The following is a 15,239-nucleotide window of genomic DNA, read 5'->3' as shown; positions in this document are numbered from 1 at the left end:
GTACGACCTACGGCGGCTCCTCGACCTCTTTGGGCTTCACCTGCCTTGTCTGTAAGATGGTGCTGACACCTCCTCTGTCATATGGTTGGTGTGAGGGTTAAGTGCTGCACCTAGTAAGAGTTTTCCCATCCGTAGGCCCGCCTTTGCTGATACGGTGAAATGACCACGGACGTCCTGTACTGACTCAGAGAGAGGTGTACCTGCGGGTTTGCTTTTACTACTTCCGAAACACAGATATATGTTCAAATAGGATGCTATTTGTTTCTTAATCAATTCTCAATGTAGTTCATTGTACAAAGTAGTTCAAAGTATAAAGATATATGATTATATTATTTCCTGCTTCTTTTTTTACTTTACCCTTACTTCACCCGTTCAGTGGACAAGTGCTGAGCGTCTGCTGTGTGATGGGCATGACGTTAGGTACTGGAGATACAGTTGTGAGCAAAATCAGACATGGTCCACGCCTCCTTGGAGTTTGAAGTGCAGCTGGAGACTTAGGAATTAATCATATAATGCCCAAATAATTAAAATGTTAGGCAAGAAACAGGCAGCTAAAAGAGTATTCAGCAAGGAGGCCTTTTCTTTGGAAAGATGGGAGGAGGGCTTCCTTTGGAAGAATTTTCGGAGCAGAATTTTGAAGGACGAATAAAAGCAAACTAGGTAAAGGGGGAGAACGAGACAAGAATTCCGGGGAAAAAACAGCGTGTTCAAATGCCGCGATACAGGGAGCACTCGAAGAACCGAAGAGCCGAGAGAGAGAGAGAGAGAGAGAGAGAGAGAGAGAGAGAGAGAGAGAGAGAGAGAGAGAGAGAGAGAGAGAGGCTGTGCCTGCTGGATCATAGGAAGCGAGAGGCGGAAGGCAGCGAAGGCAGACAAAGCTGAAAAGCAGTTAGCAGAAAGGAATTACTGAAATGACCTACCGGCCATCCAAGGGCTTGTTGGTCATCTCGGTAATTCTGAGATTTATTCTAAGGCTTTTAAACAGGGCGAAGTGATGTGTACATTTTGAAAATGTCCCCCTGCCTGCACTTGCGAGAATGGATCGGATGTGGGTGAGGACAGGCCAGGGAGACCTACTATGTTATCTCTAGATTTTGCAAGTGAGGTGATGGTGGTAAAGACAGAGAGAAGCTGCTGGACTAAAGAGACACTTAGGATGGAAACCATCCGCCCTGGGGGATATATAAGGCGTGGAGAGCGAAGGCAAGGAAGGTACCTAGAGTATCTTCCAGGCTCTCGTTTCACCAACTGGACAAACATTAGTACTGTTCACTGGACGGGGAAAATGAGCGTGGGCCATACTTGGGGGGAAGATGTCTTCAGTCTGGTTTGAGATGAGTATGCAGTGAGCTAACTGTACATCACCTTTGTTCTCATTTTTATCTATTCACTTATCCTCTCATTTAACAAATCACTAATAAGCACTAACGATGGGATTCAAAGATGATACAGACACAGTCTTCCAAGGCACTTACAGTCTAGGAGAAAGCAGTTAAACTTCATGGTATTATTAATGAAGAGCTATAATAGGAAAACATGTATTACTAGGACATAGTGCACAACAGCCAGAATTGGGGGTGGAGGTTGGAAATCTGGGAAGAATTTCTGAAGGAAACATCTCTGATGAAACCTGAAAGAAGGGAGCCTAAGAGGCTGGGTCTCCCAGACAGAGGGAAGGACACGTGCAGACAGGAGGCAAGCGGACCTGCGAGTTAAGGAGATCAAAGCAGTACTTGGCTATTGTAAATTGTGCTGCTATGAACACTGGGGTGCACAGGTTCTTTTGGATGGGTGTTTCAGGGTTCTTAGGGAAAATCCCAGCAGCGGAATTGCTGAGTCAAAGGGCAGTTCCATTTTTAGTTTTCTGAGGAAATTCCATACTGTTTTCCACAGTGGCTGCACACACAAATTAAGAACAATGTAACAATAGCCAGAGGGGAGTGGGGAGGGGATAGCGGAGAGAGGGGTCTACAGGAGCTACTATAAAGGACACAAGGACAAAATCAAGGGGGAGGGTGAAGGTGGGGGAGGGAGGTGGGATTGGCTGGGGTGGGGCAGAGGGATGGGGAGAAAATGAAGACAATTGTAACTGAATAACAATAAAAAAGAAAAATTTTAAAAAAAAAAAGGAGATGAAAGCAGCGCAGTGGAGCCAAAGCACACAAGAGGGGGCTGCACGCAGGAGCGAGTGAGCTCACTGAGGGGGCTGGGTTTTTATCCCGAGAGCAAGGTATTTTGAAGGCTTTTTCCCACTCTGATCGCTCTTTATTAAACTTCTGATTCTCTTTGTCTCTTTTTCTACTACATTTATGTACACAGACACCTATTGTTCTCTTTTATTCCTAGACAAACACAGTATCAAACATTCTGCAAAACTAAGAAATCACATGGGATTTTGAATTGCATTTGGAAAACCAGCAGGTCATGTTCGGACCCCCAAGCTCATTAACCACCTACTTCTGATTACTTTAAGCCACTGACATTGCTCCCTCAGCATGCTTAGGGCAACGTTTTTCTGACTGCACCAAACAATGGCTTCCAACTCGACAGCCAGTGTTCTGCGAGCCCTACATGTACATGTTGGTTAAAGGGATGTGGTCCGGGTGGCAGGACGATTTTTCAAAGAGAATGAAATCCCTGCTGCCCACAGCATTCCAGACCTTGCTGAATTTTTCATCTGCCAAGTGCATGATAAGACTGTCCTCTTGGTCTCAGTAAAGTCTGGTTCTTAGGTTCCCTTCATTCCGGCTGTCCCTCCGCTTTTTCCATAGTTCTCCTGCCTTAGAAGCTCGTCTTCCACTGATCACTCTGTGTTTTAAAACAATAACTCCAGGTGTTCTCACACCCTATTCCCATGCACAGACACTACTCGCAGTTCTTCAAACACCCCATTGTGTCCCAGACCTTCATTCTTACATGATTTTCTCTTCTTGAGATTTGTCACCCCCTTACCCACCCGTGGTCTTTCAAGACCCATCTCAAGCATTTTCTTCTGATGACCAACCCTCATCTCTTAGCAACCTCCCCACTATCTGAAGCATGGAGCACTCTGTCTTTTAAGTCACACCATTATACAGCTTATAATTATTTTAAATGGTCTTCCATCTTTACTATGCTGGGGTCAACAAGTGTACAATGTATCTGTATATTCTCTGTACCTAGGACTGCCTGACAAGAAGCAGACACCAAACTAGTGACTGTTGCATGAACCAATTACTCAGGGAATGAATACCCAAATACGTCAGAAAAGGCTTCTCATATGTGTGAGAGAGATGGCTGAATACCCCTATTCCACAGGCTATCATCTGCATTCACCATTTACTTTAAAACACTTATCGAGATGTGATTCCTGGTTCTAATACCTGGAGATCCTGGCTTTCTGGCTTTCAGGAACATGCTAAGAAATTCTTTTCTGAAGCATGAACATCAGAAAAATGGAACCAGCATGAAGATGAGCAGTAGGAAAACTTCTTCTGTTTACCTATATATCTGTTCAGTAAAACAAAAACCGAGGCGCATAACCATAGATCTCATTGATTCCTCATCCATCTAGCCATCTATCCATCCATCCAGTTCCTCTCCCATTTATCTTTATTCCTTGTAAGAAAAGCAACACCCAAGTGCACACACCATATACTTCATTAATTTCTCCATCCATCTTTTCAACTATCTATCCATTCCATTCTTTTTCCACTTACCTATAGTACATCTTTGAAGTAAAACAAATCCCAGAGTATACACCATATAATTCACTGATCCCTCCCTCCAGCCAGCCAGCCAGCAAACACTGTGCTAGGCACCGTCTTAGGTGGGGAAGAAGCAGAGGGAAAATCTGAATGTGAGCCATACTCTACTCCAGAAGAATTTAAAGCCAAATAATTACTTGTATAAGAAACTTCAAGATGTACAACATAGGCATGACGAGGGTTTCAACAAAGAGCAGGAACATAGTTTTCATCTGCCTTTTTCTCTTAAGAGAACACCCATAGGTCCTGATCTCCGAGTTAACAGGAAGTCCCTCTCAGTTCTTATTTCCCAGGGAAGATTGAACAAGGACTCTGAGGCCGAGCTGTGAGTTTCCTGTCTTTTTCAATGACCCCTTTAGGTGTTTACACAATGTGGCTGGGGGGGCCTCACTCTGACCTGTGGGATCTGGGGTTGGTTACTTCAGAGGCTTACTGAATTGCTTCCCTTGCATTATGCATTATTTATTTTGACGCACAAACATCTGTTTTAATTGTTCTTCTCTCCTTTCCTCTCTAGAAGTCCAGAGACTTTAATTAATTTTCTGTTGCTAAAACATACCCCCACCTTGTGGTCTCTGCAACCTAACGACTGCCATCTGGTTTATTTTTTCTCAAAGTCAGCAATCTTTTTTTTTTATCTATCACCTTTTCCCTCCCCTCAAGTAAGTCATTTTTACTGAGGCTGTCTCTCTGGCTGGCACAGGGAGAGCCAGGAATTCCTGAAGCCTGGCTGAGAGAGAGGTTGGGCTGGCCTGGTTTACCCTCCCCTCCTGAAAGGCTGTTTTTGCCTAGTTGTTTACCATCGTTGGCAGGCTTTTCTCTCCTGCCACCAACCCTGCCATCTGGCCATGATTTCTTGTCATCTCAGAAGCTTCAGAGTCAATTAATTCTCTATGACTTTTGTAAGTCCTCAAAGGCTCAATTTCTTCGCCAATTTCTCCCCCACCCCTGTATGTCAACAGTGATTACTTATTGTTCAGAGATTGTCTGAGAGATGAGCCAGGAAGCCAGATGCCAGGTAATGTGGCTTTTCCTGGGGCAACTTAGTTGCTGAAGAAAGGGGAACTGAGACGTGAACTAAGATTCAAAACAAACCAACCAATGACCCCTTTTGCAACAGGAAAAGGGCAGACCAGCTTCTCTGTCCACTGGTGGGTGCCAATGAGCCTGTAGGGGCCTCTGAGCACACGGGACGGGCAGAGCCACAAGGCAGGAATCTGGGTTTCTGCATTACCATGCAGGTCATTCTTTAACACACATATGAACGTGTGTTCTATTGTGTTAAGCCACTGAGATGTAGAGATTGTTGGTTAGAGCAGCTTCCTTACCCTGACTAATATAAACGGGGTATGAACTCTCACGGGACCCTCAGGGGAGAAAGACGGACCCTCTGCCGTCACTCCTTGCACATGCCAGGGAGCCCAAGGCATGCAGGAGAAGGCTCTCCCACAATGGCTCGTCCTTGGTAAGACAAGGGCTTCCCGCGGAAACACTCACTGATGGATCCTTTGCTGGCTGAAAGGGGCAGTGTAGCAGTCATTCTCCTCCAGGTCTGGCAGTGTCTCCTTGTCCAGCCTCATTGGCTTCTTAGGTAACCATCTCCGAAACCTGCTTATTTGTTTATCGATCCTGTGGTACATGAAAGGCAAAACCAAAGGGTACAGAATGTCAGCGTTACACTGTAACACAGGTGGGAAGTCTCCCCAGGGCCACAATGATGGCACCACACGCTCTGGGCACTCTCTCTGCACCTCTGAAACCCGCGCCCCCAGTTTACAGATGGAAAGAAGGGAGCCACAACTCCTGTGTCTTTCTCATTTCGCCACGGGGCCTCAGTGTCTACGAGATTGCTGCCATGCACGATGCCAGTGAAGGACCAAGGAGTCACAACAAGACTGGGGGGCTCTGGAAAGGAAGGTGACAGTCCCTCAAGAAAAGCAGCAGAGAGCTTAATTTCTTATGGTCTGCAGGTTCTAAAAACTCATTCTGTGCTTGGAAAATTTCATTTTCCCTGGATTAGGGAAAGCTGGGGCCATATGAACTTCGGGCAGGGGGGCTGACAGCCCATCCCCGTGGGTGGACTGTGCAGAGGGCCTGGTGCCCGGTTTGCTTCCTGCCTCTCACACCCTCCCTGGACCCTCCCCGCAGACAGCAGGCTCCTTCGTGTTCGTGTCTCTCGTTTTACATTGACCACATGGTTCTCATGCTGCTGGGGCACCTTAACACACATGTATTCTGGCCACAGCACACATGATGTCGAGACAAGGAGAACAGAAGTGCCTTAAATGTGGTTTTCAAGCCGCAGTTTCCCACTGGCTACCTCCCATCCCCTCTGACTTCTGCTGATGAAAACATCTGGCTTCCAAGTGACAAGATTCTCAATCACTCAAAGCACCCACCAGCAGGGGCAAAACCACAGCAGACTTGAAAATGATTGTGCTACTCCAGTATCTATACCACAGAATAGGTTTTTTCCCCCCAAGAACACATATCAGATAGCATCTCTATGAGGTAGATGGAACAGGTGCCGTACTCATTTTACACATAACAGAAGAGATCCATGGTGGAGAACAGGGATTATTCAGCCCCTAACACCCGACCAATGAATATAAATCCACGGCCAGAATGCAGATTTTGGACTACTGATTTTAGGAGTCACCCCATCAGGGTAGCTGGTAATAGAACTCGTCACAGAAAGGCTACAGAAGGGACAGATCCCTCTGAAGAAGAACATATCTACATGCCATCTGAGTCTATTCACTGAAAGCACAGGAAACCTGGGTGTGGTTTACCTTTTTCCAATTTTTAAAAAGATTTACATGGCAATTTACCCTTTTCAGTGAAACACCCACCTGAAAAAATTATTTTATATTAACAATCAACTCCAAAACGAAAAATAATAGCAAGCTCTTTTTTTTTTTTTGCCACCTCTTTTATTCTCAGCATTGCTCCAGGCTCACCTGACCACCACTCCACTTGGTGGGAGCTGTCGTTTTTCAGAAGCCCTGAACGTTCAAACTGGAAAGAACCTCTCAGCTTCTCCGGACCCCTCCTCTCAAAGGAGGACCTGCCCCACCACATATGCACACAGAAGTAAAGAGTCTACCCGCGGGCATGTAGTCAGAAAAGAACAGTAGATTGGAAAGGCCTCAAGCCCTCAAAATAGAAAAAAGCTCCCATCTCCTCCATCTTCCTGGTCCCTACCACTATGTCTTAAAAGACACTTAAAATCTAGTGAATGATGAGTTTCAGAGAAGCAGTATGACAGTGACTGAGGACGCGGGGCTGGACTGCCTGGATTCAAATCCGGGCTCGGTAAATGTTAGCAGTGTGACCTTGGGCAAGTTATTTAACTTTTCTGTGTATTAATTTCCCTATCTGTAAAATGGGCACAATAATGATAAATTCACAGGGTTGTGATGATTAACTGATACGTACATAGAATCTCTAGAACTGTGGCTGGTGTACAATCGGCACTGTTATTACTATCTTTTTTTTCTTTTCAAAAATAAGAATTTGAGCGATCAGTTTGCCTCTTCACATTGCTGTCTTCTTTTCTTTTTAATTCAAAGTTAATTGTGCTTCATGGGCATCCATCACTTGTCCAAGTTCAGTGATTTAGTCCTTAAATGGCATCATAAATCAGACTTTCCTGGTCTAAGCTGGTGGCTTTCCCCACGGCCTTCAGCTTTATCTTATCTGATTGCCTGAAAACTCATTCAAGAAAGAGGACATTGTATGGTGATGGTTAGTAACTAGACTTAGGGTGCTGATCACTCTGTAATGTATACAAATGTCAAGTTATAATGTCCTACACCTGACCTAATATGTTACATACAAATTTTATCTCAATAAAAAAAAAAGGAGGATGTCGGCTTAGAGGGTTTTCATAATAGAGTTTTTACCTCCCACACATCTCCAGCCTGCAGCACTGATCGGATTACACTGTGCAAAACTCACATTCGGATGGAATCTGGGCTCTGCATGCCGTGGCTGTGAATTAAATGCAGCTGGGTACAGGACTCAGCGTGGATACCAACAAATGAAGCTGTGAAAAACCAGGCATAAACACTCTATGGAAATGAAATGGGAGCTTTCAGCAACCAGCTTGTAACACCGCAATTGCAATGAAGCGTGGGGATGGTGAAGAGAGAGTAAAACAAGGAAATGAAAATGATTGTTGATTAACTGAAAAATGAGGAAGAGCAAGATGAAGTTAAAAGGAAGGGAGGGGAGGCTGCTTGGCATTGTGGAAAGAATTGGGATTTGTAATGGGGATCTCTAAATCCCAGCTCTTATCTGCTTTGTGACCTTCCACAAATTACTCACCTTTTGGAGCCTTATTTGCCAAGCATTTGTAAAGGGGAGTGAGTATCATTATCACCATTATAATCATCGTGACTTTCCAGGGCTGTTAGGAGGTTTATAAAAGATGGTGTGCAAGGAATGCTTTGCAGAAGCTACTGGGGAGATAGAGTTATTAAAACCTTCTTGAGCACTGTGGAGGCTAATGTAAAAGTGATGGAAAGCCAAGAACTGGGCTTTTTAAACACTATTGTGGAGGAGAGATATTCAAAAGATATCTTAAGATTAAAGCCCCTGAGACACCAACTGGGGCTTGGGGTTGCTATCTGGCCTTCCCTGGGGCGGCCTGAGCAGAAGCAGGGGGACCAGGCACGGACCGTCCACGTGCCATCGTGCACACTGGTCCATGCTGTGTCCTCCTCACAATGACAGAAAGCAGTAATCAAACGTGGTCAGCAGTTTGTGTTCCTTTCTGGTTCACACAATGGACCCCCAAAGCTGTGTGCCTCCTAATCCTCAGAACCTGGGAAAGTGCTAGGTGACATGACAAAGCAGACTTTGTGGATGGGAGTGAGGTTACAGACCTAAAACTAGGGAGAGCATGCGGATTATTCAGGTGGACCCAGTTTAATCCCATGAGCCCTTTAAAAGCAAAGAACTTTCTCCGGCTGGAGACAGGAGAGATGAGGCAAAAGGGGCAGTCAGATTCGAAGTGTGAAAGGAACTCGACCGGCCATTGTTGGCTTTGAAGATGAAGAGGGCCAGGAGGGCAGGTGGCTAGAGCTGAGAATGACCTTTGTCCACGAGCCGTAAAGAAACAGAGCCCTACAACCACAGGAACTGAACTGTGCCAGCGACCTGAATGGAGTCTGGAAATAAATTCTGACCATCACCTTGATCTCAGCCTTGGGAGACTCTGAGCAGAGAAAGTAGTTATACCCCCAGCCCCTGGAATTCTGACTTGCAGAATTGAGAGATAAGAAATGTGTGCTGTTTCATGCAGCTATGTTTGCAGGAATGTTCTGTGACAGCAGGAGGAAACCAATGCACCTCTTACAACATTCTTGGTATGACCTTCCCCTGGAAACCTGGCCACAGCTCGCCAGGCTCCCAATGCTGGGGCTGATGTTCCACATGCTGTCCCCACCTGCCAGTCAGGTGGCTCTGGGAACAAGGGTCTGTCTCTCTGTGGCTGGAGGGCAAACGGCTGTTCTCCTGCAAACATACTCCCATCCCCAAACTGCACACTACTCAGATATCACTGAGGGTCCCCTTCCATCATGCAAAGAAGAAACACAAAGTGCAAAAGCCACCAGGCTGGAAAGCGTCATGCTCAGGTTAGGTTACCCATTCTGTCACTGTATGTCAGTGTGGCCTGGGACAAGCCTTTTATCCTCACTGAGCCTTACATCCTCATCGGCTGCTTTTTAGATACTACATATTGGTTGTGACTTGTGGGGGGGGCGGGGGGCAAAGAAACTGGAATTATCTTCTGGAGGGTGGGCCCATTGTAGTACAAGCTTTCCCCATGAGGTGCGTGTTCTAGAAACCCATCTGCATCAATGTACCAGCCGACGTTGTTGTAAGAGGCTGCTTAGGCTTCAGTGAAATTTTTTTAAAGACACTTTCCACGAGTTGCCCATTTCACAACGGGTGATTTACCAGCACACCTGCCCACACTGCACTGTGTTCAGCGGTTTTTGGCCAAAAACAGCATGACCCCCCAGGGCCCTACCCTCCCTAGTCATCCGATCTCGCCCTGAACAACTTTGTTTTTGTCCCAGATGAAAAAAGTCCTCAAGGGGAAATGTTTTGTGAATGTGGAAGAGGTGAAACAAAAAACAGCAGAAGTACTAAAAGGCATCAAAATCAATGAGTTTAAAACTGTTGTGAGCAGTGGATCTACTCATTAACTGATGGGCACTTAGGCTGTGTCCAGCACTTGGCTATTGCAAATAGCCCTGCTATGAACACAGGGGTGCATAGGTTCTTTTGAATTGGTGATTTGGGATTCTTAGGGTATAATCCCAACAGTGGTACTGCTGGGTCAAAAGGCGTTCCATTTTTAGTTTTCTGAGGAAATTCCATACTGATTTCCACAGTGGCTACACCAGTCTGCATTCCCACCAACAGTGCACTAGGGTTCCCTTTTCTCTGCATCCTCACTGGCACTTGTTGTTGGTTGATTAGTTTATGATGGCCATTCTGACAGGTGTGAGGTGATATCTCACTGTGGTTTTCATTTGCATCTCTGATGGCTAGTGATGCTGAGCATCTTTTCATACGTCTGTGAGCCATCTGTATGTCCTCCTTCTTGATAGATACACTGTATGAAGTGGAGAGTACTTTCAGGGTGACTGAAGTTTAAACGTGTAAGAATACACAATTTTTTATAAATAAATTCTGGGTTGGTTTTTTTTTTTGCTAAATCATTCTAAACAAATTTGAGTTAATAAATAGCCTTCCTTTTCACAATGCATAATGGATAACCTTTCATCTAGAATGAAAGACTTGGGCATCAGCCAGAAGCAGGTTCACCTCCAATTGTAGAGCTGGCTAGTGGTGAGCGCCATGCTGGGCAGGTAACTAAACCTCTCTTGAGCTAACATACTCATTGTATAAGGCAGAGGGGAGGACGGCAGAAGATAATGCATAGCAAGTGTCTGCACAACGCCTGGGACATACAAATCGCTGAATTAAGTGGTAGTGTCTAGAATGAAGAAAATGATGACAGTGAACTTTTATGGAGAGAGTTCTCAATGGAAATTCTAGCACTAGGTCCTCAATTGTATATTGTGACGTCTGTGCTTCCATCTCACACCTACTAAACTTCCCCGAATAGGCAGTTCTGAAATTCACTTAGGTGCAAATTGAGAGACCAACCAGCTAGGAAGCATGCCAATTTGCCTCCTTGGTGTGGGAGTGGGGGTTACTTAATAAAGTCTCCACTGATAGGGAAAAGAAAAACCATCGGCTTAATGCTTTCGCACTGATGTGGTTGACTCATTGTCACTTTGTTCCATTTCTGTCACTTACTAAGCAAACGCCCTCTTACAGTCTACACAGGCAAATCAATAAAGAGAAGATGGGTTGTCTACTTGGGCACTCCTGGCTTTAACTTGTCAAGTTAATATCTGAACTAAAAGGTGAGAACTTTTATAGGAAGGTGGGATAAGTTCGGATGCTGGTTCATGGCAGGTGAGGTTCTGGGTAGCTGGAAATAGCTGGTATCACAAGATAAGCAAATGGCAGACTTGCTCCCCAGCCGTGCTGGGCCTCCCCAAGGTGTGCCTTGGAAACGTGGAAGGTTCTGCCTTGGGAAGGTTCTGCTGGAGCCTCTTTGGCCCTCGGTTCCCTCAGCTGTAAAGGGGAGAAAATCCTACTAACCTTAGGAGTGGTGATGATGACAGAAAAGGCCACAAGCAAAGGACTTCACTACCCCCATGCTAACCTGTCAGGAGGCCTTTATAAGTTACCTGCTGTGTGCAGAACCCCAACCTGGATGCTGTGGGTGTACCCTAAAGGAGAAGACAAAGGCCTTTCCCTTGAGCCACGAACCACCCAGGAGGGAGTTTGCACTAATGACAACTTAATTAGGCTGAATGAAATGAAGCAGGTTACTTCAGGGACACCCGCTTTTCCCCAGACCAGAATATGATAATAATAGCATCACGTTTTGAACAGTTAGATTACATTTTCAGGGATGACAGGCCTAGAGGGAACACACAAGTGAGTTCTTTTTCCTTCCTTCCTTCCTTCCTTCCTTTTTTATTTCCTTTAATGAAGAATTCACGCACAGCCCTACATGGCAGTTACTGAAGCCCTCCTGGACTGATAACAGCTAGACACCCGCAGGCTTGGATTTCTTTTTCCTCTTCTTAGAGCCAATGCCCCTGTATTTACAGCCTCTCTCTGGATAGAAGTAAGGGATCTTTGGGAGTTAATATGATACTTTTTTAGGTCACAAGGCTACTAATTGGGGCACAACCTAAATACCTTACAGAAGCGTACATAGGCTTTGGAACATTAACGTATATTAATTTTTTAAAACTGGGATGGAAATACACAAGCCACTGTGTCATTTTGCCTGCATACTCATCTGACAAGATTACAACCGTGCCGAATGTGTAATGCAGCAGGGCCAGCCTTCATTCTGCCAACAGTTGCAGGGGACAACCTTAGGCAGTGTGTCTGTGTGGGGGCGGGGGGAGCGGAGGGAAAAGGAAGGAGTAGAATGAGGCATCAGCTACCAGCCACCCAGGACAATCAGGCTACTTTGTAACTCTTTTACAGACTACATCTGTACTATTTGGTGAAGGCAAAACCTGTAAGGCAGAAGAAAGATGACAAATTCCCTTTGTTCATTGGACAGGTAACTTAGAATGCCTGTTAAGTCTGCCCTGAGATTAGTCAAAGCAGCACTTAACAGACCAAGTACAAGGATGAAAAATGAAAAGAGCACTTACTCCAAAAATATATGTCTGAACTACATGAGTATGTTTTATGGGAGTCAAGTGACTTTTTAAAATAAAGATATTTGTGAAAAGATAACTTTATTTCTCTGCCTGCTCAGAAACTTTTTGATGATATCATTTGTCTTATCCTTAAAGGAGATAGGTTTATTTCAGGGATCCTTTCATGCATTAATGAAATATCATTTATATGGATGAAACTAAAAGCTAAATTAAGTATCCATACTTGGTATGCCGCGAGAATTTCAGAGTATTGGAAATCGATGTTTTATTGCTGGTGTACAACCAGAACAACAAATTGTACGTGTGCCTTTCAGTTAGTAATATCAGACCTGGCCACAAAGAGACAGACACTCTTCATCCTCTAAATCAGCCTGATCAGGGGTGAAAGCAAGAGTTCAAATCCACACAAGATGTTCTGACAAACAGCATTTTAAAATTTACACCAGATATCGGGCTTCACCAAGTTACACCACCACAGGGATACCCAAAATTTAATTCTACATGGTAAGCAATAAAATTTATCCTAAGAGGCCATTCTGAATCCAAGTGTCATACCACTGTAGTTAGACGATTCCTCCCCAACCCCCAGAATCTTCTAGAGCCATCTAATGACTAAATTCGCCTGTGCTTGTGATTTATGCACTCAAAGTAGCATCAACTTTTCCAGGTTAGAGATCAGTGTTTAGGAAGTTATTCTTCCAGTTCTAGAAACAAGGATTTTCCAAGCTCTTATTCACTCAAAATGTCCCCTCTAGACACACGGAGAATATACAATTGGACACACCCCTTTGCTTCTCTCCTCTCAGCTCCTGTTCTAAATCCCATCCCTCTTTCTCCTTTCCTCTACCATAAAACTCATCAAGATAGTAGTAACCCTCAATGCTTCCAATTCATCCAGACCTCATCTGTTCCCCACCAGCTGTAGTTGGGTTTCCATTACCCTCCACTTGGTGGCCATCAGTCTAAAAATGTCATCCTAGACCAGCAACATGAGCATCATTTGGGATCTTGATGGAGAAGCACATTATTGAGCCTCACCTCAGAGACCCCAGAATGGACCCAGTGACCTGAGGACGAAAAAGCTCTGCAGGTGATCCTGATGCATGCTGAAATTTGAAAACCACCACTCCATGGAGACTGCTAGCATAGTGGTTACCATGGTAACCAAAACCTGATTTTCAGCTTTTATCCTTCATCAGTAGCTGCAGAGCAGCCACTGTTTCGGGAACAACGCATTCCTGACACTGCCCTCCCTTAGTTCTCCTCCTACTTCTTAAACTGTTCCTTTTCATGCTCTTCCCATTTCTTCCTGTCTCCTTAATGCAGAGTTTCCAAGGAATGGCCACTGGCCCTCTCTCTCCTCTTCCCTCTCTGCATCCTGCCCTGGGAAACTCTATCCACTCCCCTGGCTGAAGTCATTACATCTATGCCTCTGACCCCCAAGGTGTATTCTCTAGCTTTACCTCTAGCTCCAGTTGTTCTGCCATCAGTTCTACAGGCCCTCAGGACTTGATGCCCTATCCGACCTTGAGAGAACACAGTTCCTTTCATCAATTTTTTCTAACATTCCGGTGTTAGAAAAATGGATAGCCCAGAGTGTTAACAAATGTTTCAGTCCTAAATCTGTCTGACACTTCAGGCAGACCTAGTCCTTCTATGCTTTTCTTTGAGCTCTACTTTTCCCCCACTCCAATCCTCACAGATGTGTATGGAGATTCATTCATTCACTCATTCCACCTACTATGTGCTAGGATGTAGAGTTAGATGAGCTATCCTTGCCTTTACACACCATCCATGTGGAAAGAAGGGCATCTAAATAGATTGTAGCACAGGCTGATGGGGGCTAGGGAACCAATGGGAGAACTGAGAAAAGGCATCATTTATCCTGGTCAAAATGCCCAACCATGTGGACTGAGTTTTGAGGACTGAGTGGGCATTACCTTGGTAAACAAGATGAGAAAGGACCTCCCAAAAGGACCACTAAATGCAAAGGCACATAAACCCAAGTAAATATAATATGTTTGGAAGCCATAAGCGGTTCAATGGGGATGGCACAAAGAGCTATGGGAGGGGAGAGATGGGTGAAGACAATTTATAAAGGCCATGTTTAAAGCTGAAGACTTTTAACTATATTTTCCCACCATGGTGAAGCCAACAAGTGACATGATCAGATTTTCTACTTAGGGACATGACCAGAGGAGAGTATGGAAGGGGGTCAGAACAGAGGAGGAAGGTACATTGATGGAAAATGGGCACGAGGCAACAAGAGCTCAGCTAAGGCAACGGCAGTGGGAATGCAGAGTAGTGTATGGATTCAAAGGTATTTCTGGGTCAGCATCCTGTAGAACCTGAGGGACTGATTGCAGGAGGGGGAACATCACCCAGAATGACCCTTCAGTTTTACATTAGGTTACTGGGTGGGCAGTGGACAAGGCCTGGATTGGGAAGATTAAGTGGAAAAATTGACAAAATCAGAACGGTCGGTGGACTAGTCACTATGGGGTAACAGAATGGAGAGAAGGGAGGAGATGGGTAACAAGTTCAGAGGCAGAAAGGGAATGGGAGGTATAAAAAGACCTAAGGTTATTATTACAAATACTGCATAAAGTAATCACTGATACTGTTTATTGAAGACCTACTGCATCCTGGGCACTGACCTCACATCAGCCCTGCATGGTGGGAATTAGTATCCTCATTTTTTACAAATGTGGAA

The 15,239-nt window shown here is 45.0% G+C and overlaps 1 protein-coding gene across 2 annotated transcripts in view; it reads right to left on the bottom strand.

Moving 5' to 3' along the window:
- The window catches only part of ANO4 (anoctamin 4), a 321,384-nt gene that overhangs the window by 96,362 nt on the left and 209,783 nt on the right, over nt 1-15,239 (bottom strand). For both annotated transcript variants that reach the window (XM_045186936.3, XM_053921960.2), the window contains one exon: nt 5,244-5,375. In XM_045186936.3, coding sequence (XP_045042871.1) covers nt 5,244-5,375 — 132 coding nt within the window. The remainder of the gene's footprint in view (nt 1-5,243; nt 5,376-15,239) is intronic.

This window comes from Desmodus rotundus, chromosome 3, assembly GCF_022682495.2.
Source record: "Desmodus rotundus isolate HL8 chromosome 3, HLdesRot8A.1, whole genome shotgun sequence".
Taxonomy (NCBI): Eukaryota; Metazoa; Chordata; class Mammalia; order Chiroptera; family Phyllostomidae; genus Desmodus; species Desmodus rotundus.
Note: the sequence above shows the minus strand (reverse complement) of the source record. Positions and strands in the feature narration are given on the sequence as shown.